The sequence below is a fragment of the Phoxinus phoxinus genome, assembly GCF_949152265.1.
Source record: "Phoxinus phoxinus genome assembly, chromosome: 6".
Taxonomy (NCBI): Eukaryota; Metazoa; Chordata; class Actinopteri; order Cypriniformes; family Leuciscidae; genus Phoxinus; species Phoxinus phoxinus.
The window spans coordinates 32,373,643-32,379,014 of NC_136881.1; the positions used below are offsets into that span (position 1 = coordinate 32,373,643).

General features: G+C 40.2%; 1 protein-coding gene across 1 annotated transcript; it reads right to left on the reverse strand.

The window, feature by feature from the left end:
* Positions 1 to 1,854: 1,854 nt before the first annotated feature.
* Positions 1,855 to 4,929, reverse strand: LOC307000507 (uncharacterized protein; the record flags this gene model as incomplete). Its single annotated transcript, XM_079616146.1, has 7 exons — positions 1,855 to 2,525; positions 2,687 to 2,850; positions 2,956 to 3,059; positions 3,180 to 3,241; positions 3,387 to 3,508; positions 3,623 to 3,786; positions 3,884 to 4,929. The coding sequence occupies 7 exons, from the start codon at positions 4,927 to 4,929 to the stop codon at positions 2,430 to 2,432; spliced, it is 1,758 nt and encodes a 585-aa protein (XP_079472272.1). The 3' UTR covers positions 1,855 to 2,429.
* Positions 4,930 to 5,372: the final 443 nt, after the last annotated feature.

The window sequence follows — 5,372 nt, forward strand, 5'->3', positions numbered from 1 at the left end:
GGGGTTATCAGGTTACAGGCCTCACCAGGCCTTCCTGGTTATGAGCTCCCACATACTGTGGTTATCGGGTTACAGGCCTCACCAGGCCTTCCTGGTCATGAGAGCTCCCACATACTGGGGTTATCAGGTTACAGGCCTCACCAGGCCTTCCTGAATATGAGCTCCCACATACTGTGGTTATCAGGTAGTAGGGCCGGCCAGGCCTCCCTGTGAGTGGTCCCCCAACGATGCTGGGTTCTGGAAGCTAGTGGCCGCTTGCTATCAGTTCAGCTGGCCTTATTAGGCCGCTGCTAAAAGCGAGCTCGTGCCCTGGCTCAACTAAAGTGTTCGTCCTCTGCTACTGGTTCCCTCCCGGAACTTCTTATTCTGCCTACAGCCTGGTTTCCTACCAGTCGGTCCATTGCTCCCCTCACTGAGGGTCACTATGAGTGTTTGGACTCCTGAGTCTGGTCTGGCCTCTCGTGAGGCCTCCCAGTTAGATCAGCCCCTAGGCCTTCACAGGCCTCCTCAGTGTTTCAAACACAAACACTGGGTAGATCCGTGGATCGAGTAGAGAAACTCCCCTCTCTAGCAAGGGTTGTAAAGCACTATGCTGAGTCATACTCTCCGGGATATCCCGTCTCTGAGATCCGGGCTGAGGGTTCACTGCCAGCTTCGCAGTCCCTCGGGTTGGATGCCTTACCTAAGGCAAATGTCCAGAGGCTCTGTCTCCGGACAGACAGGAGTTTGGCCAGACTGAAGTGTCCGACGTAGTGACACCAGGTCAGGCCGTCCTGGTGGCATTTCGGGTGGTATATTCCCCCGAATAGTGACTGGCTGGGGTTCCCTAGCCACATTCCCTAGAAGGGACCCCTTCTAAATTGAAGTTGTGGTCCTAGGCCTTTGAGCAGGCCCGAGCAGGCCCAGGTAGGCCTTCGGAATACATATTTGGAGTTCCTCCTGTTAGGCTTATAGCTTGGGCTCTGACCGTAGGGAATGCTGTCACTGACAGCCCAGTGTGACCTGAGGGTGAGTGGTTCTTGCATTTCATTTGAATTTGCTGGTTCTGACAGTTGTCACTGCCTCCTGGCATGCACTCCCCTCAGCATGGCGGAGTGGGTATTTCGTTCCCCAAAGCGTCGATGACGTATTGACGAGTTCCCTTCGAAAGGGAACGTCTCAGGTTACAACTGTAACCTATGTTCCCTGAGAACAGGGAACGAGACAATACGTCTCCCTGCCATGCCTCGGGGCCATTTCATGTTTGCAAGGCGCCCTTATATACTTCCAGATCGCACGTTAATCATTCATGTTAATGATTCACGGGCTGTCGCCGGTCAATGTGATTGCCGTGATTTGATTGTGATTTCAGACACCTGTCACGCCTGAGGCGTTCCCCAAAGCGTCGATGACGTATTGTCTCGTTCCCTGTTCTCAGGGAACATAGGTTACAGTTGTAACCTGAGACGTTTTCTCCAGGTAGACCTCCTAGAGAAATGCACTCCTGCACTCAGTCTCTGCACATAACTGAACAGTGTTCATAATGTTTTGATAAAATGTGTAGCCAATAAACTGACAAAACACTATTTGTCTCCTTCAACTGTTTATGTGTATTTAAAGGAAAAGGGAAATGCTAAGAAAGTGTATAGGATGTCACACAACAGGCAAACTCGCTTCGGGTTCTTCAGCTCTAAGTGATGCATATGGGCTCGACATGATTCTAATGATCTGGTAAGAAATATTTCTTAACCTTAAAGAAACTTTGAACTGATGGTTTATAACAAAACCAGTATTTTTAAACTGCACAAAACAAGTTTTAACTTTTGTTCAGTATTGTTGGAAAAGTTACTTAAAGTATTAAAAAAAAAGTGATTTGTGTAATATAAGGTTTTTATTTAGACATAGTATGCATGGTGTATACATGTGTTAGATCATCAGTTCTCATTTGGTCATACATTTATCAAAGTGGTTGTGATTTAAAAGGTGAAATCAGCTGTTTGTGTCTTTAGCGTTTGTGTGATCCTTTACTGAAATACAAATAATCTTGTCAGATTAGAACAGAAGTCTTTTCTTGGTGTACCTGGTGTATGATTTTTCATGGTGTATGAGTTACATGAAGATAAAGTGCATAAAAAGTGAATAGGTTTAACATTATCCATATTTCCCCTTAAAATTAAATGTGTAATATGAAATAAATAAATTGGAAAACAAATATTATTATTGTAAAATGTAAATATTGTAACATTAAATATAAATATTTTAAATTCTGAAAATAAATTACATTCAACACAATCTGAGATCCTGTCTGTCCAGCAATACAGGCACAATACAATAATAAATAGATGTTGTGATTATATCTGAATTTAAAGTACCATTGTCATCATTTGGATCAGTAATATAAGTCATTTGTGTTAGTAATATTTTTGTGTGTTTCTATTATTGAAACGAGTCTAGAAAAGATCGTTTCGAGTGGTGTATTGTACATTGTATGACTGTCTTCTGTGCCAACGTCGTCTTAATGCTACACAGCATCCACAGAGCAAACACTAAAGACAGAGAGAGAGACTTGTTAGTCTAGAATTGACATTGTAGAAACTTTTATAGGTTTCAAATAAATTATTAAATCAATCGCATATCATATTCATGTTATCACTAGTTGTGTCAATTATAATATGCATATTGTTCATTTAACCTTTATGATACTTACACAAAGGAGAATCCAGCAAGGTACAAGTATGATGGCAATAGCACATGGGACGATTATGGCTACAATCCATGCTACACTAGTGCTGTTGTTTATGATTGTAGTGCTCAGGACTGTGGGGAAAAAAGTGGTTCTTGTTGCAGCAGGTGTAGTTGTGGCAATAGTCTCTGTAGATGAAAATGTGTAAAATAATTAAAATAAGACTAAAAACCCTTCCAGCTCAAAGAATTGTGAAAATATTAATATTTACATTTATATGCAGAAGCACATACCACTATTAACCTCAAGAAGTGCATTGAGAAAGGCACTGGGTGTCTTGATGTCACTTTCTGAGAAAACATACTGTACATTTGCCTCAATAGTTGTGGAATTACCCCTGGGGAGAAATTAAAATGTACATTGACATAAGTAAACACTTTAAAAAGATCACAGTGTGCTTCTAATTTTACATCCGATCAAACCAAGTTCAAAGCAGATTTCTTAGTCTAAAGCTTACGTGAAATTGGAGCCTTTGAACAGAAATGGAGAGGCTGTGGGGTCAGTTAGGATCTGGTTCAGCTAAAAAGGTCAGCAAGGGAAACAAATTCAATTGTGTGGTAATAGATAAAGTTGATGGTAGATGTTGAAATCAAAGCTAAATAAAAATATTATTCTTATTATTATATTATTAATATGAAGTATTTTAAATACAAATAAAACTCACCAGTTTATTTATAGAGTCCTGGATTAACTTATATGTGCTATCCCTGAGTTCAAGTGTCTCTGACATGGAAACATTGTTGATTTGAAATCCAAAATTCAGGGCATATGAGGTATTAGAAATTTCTTTTAAAAAAAAGAAAAGAATACAAATTAGCTGATACTGTGTGCACACATCTTTTTACTGTAATATATAAATTTGTTTACTGGTGACTGAAGAAAAAAAGAAAGAAAACTCACTTGTATAAGTAACATTCACAAAGCTCACAGGGGTACTTAGATCTCGTTTGATTCTGAGACGTCTGTCCAGGAGAGAGTTAGCTAACTTTATTATTTTATCCTCACTTGGTATAGGGCCCAGTGTGATAAATATGAGTCGAATGTAAATAATCACCCTCCCTATCCTGAAAAATAAGGTAAATAAGAACAATTGTGGGTGAGTAATAGAATTAATAAAATAGTTACCTTTTACACAAAAAATTTTTTATTCATTGCCCTTACACATTTGGTGTTTCTCCAGGTTTCAGAGATGTTTTGTTTGTCACTGTTAGAGTTGAAGTTGTGATGAATCGGGTTATTGCTGCCTGAGTGACATTTGATGGTATAGTTCCTGATATGGTGGTTTGAGTGATTGGCTTTACTGATGTAATATTGGCAGTTGCTGATGACATAGACATGGCTGTAGTTGTTATTGGTTTTGTTTCAGGCACAGATGAGATTGTTGCATCAGTTATAGTGGTTGCTGTGTTACGCGAGAATGTTAGATGGGTCATTGTGTTTGTGGGAGCCAATGTTGTTGTTGTTTTCTCACTAATAGTTGTTGTTCTTGTTTCAGCCATAGTTGAGGTCTTTGAATAAATTGTAGAGTTTGGTTCTGTTGTTGAGTCCTTTGCCAATTTTGTAGTTGTAGCTGTGGGAACTATAGTTGTGCTTTTACCTTCATACATAGTTGTTGTTTTTGGATGAGATTTAGTGGTTGTTTCTTTAGTTGAAAATGTTTTAGGGTTTGTTGTGGTTGTTGGAAGTGCTGTTGTAGTTTTTAACACAATGGGGTTTTTTGGATGATTTGTTGTTGTGGAGATGGCAGTTGTGGTTGCTGCATCAGTTGTTAACATTGATGCAGAAGTTAAAAATATTTGAGGGGTGCTTATCGTAGCCAATGTTGTTGCTGTTTCACCAACAGTTGTTGTGGTGTCAGACATAGTTGTTGTTCCCGCAACAGTTGTCGACATTGGTTCTACAGTTGAGGATATTGCAGGGTTACTTATCGTAGCCAATGTTGTTGTTGTTTCACCAACAGTTGTTGTGTTGTTAGACATACTTGTTCCTGCAATAGTTGTTGACACTGGTTCTACAGTTGAGGATGTTGCAGGGTTACTTGTGTTTGCCAAAGTTGTTGTTGCACCAACAGTTGTTGTGGTGTTAGACAGAGTTGTAGTTGGTACATCAGTTGTCAAAGTTGGTGCTACATTTGAGGTTGTTTGAGGGGTGCTTCTCGTAGCCAATGTTGTTGTTGTTTCACCAATAGTTGTTGTGGTGTCAGACATAGTTGTGGTTCCTACATCGGTTGTGGACGTTCGTTCTACAATTGAGGATGTTGTAGGGTAACTTGTGGTTGCCAAAGTTGATGTTGCACCAATAGTTGTTGTAATGTCAGAAATAGTTGTGGTTCCTACATCAGTTGTCGACATTGGTTCTACAATTGAGGCTGTTGCAGGATTACTTGTGGTTCCTGCATCAGTTGTCGTTACAGTTGAGGATATTGAAGGTCTACTTGTTGTTGATGTTGGAGGGTTACTAGTTGTTGATGTCGTTGCACCAATAGTTGATGTGGTGTCAGACATAGTTGTGGTTCCTGCATCAGTTGACGACGTTGGTGCCAGAGTTGAGGATGTTGGATTGTTACGTGTGCTTGCCAAAGTTGTTGTGTTTGTTGCACCAACAGTTGTTGTGGTTTCAGATATAGTTGTTGTTTCACCAACAGTTGTTG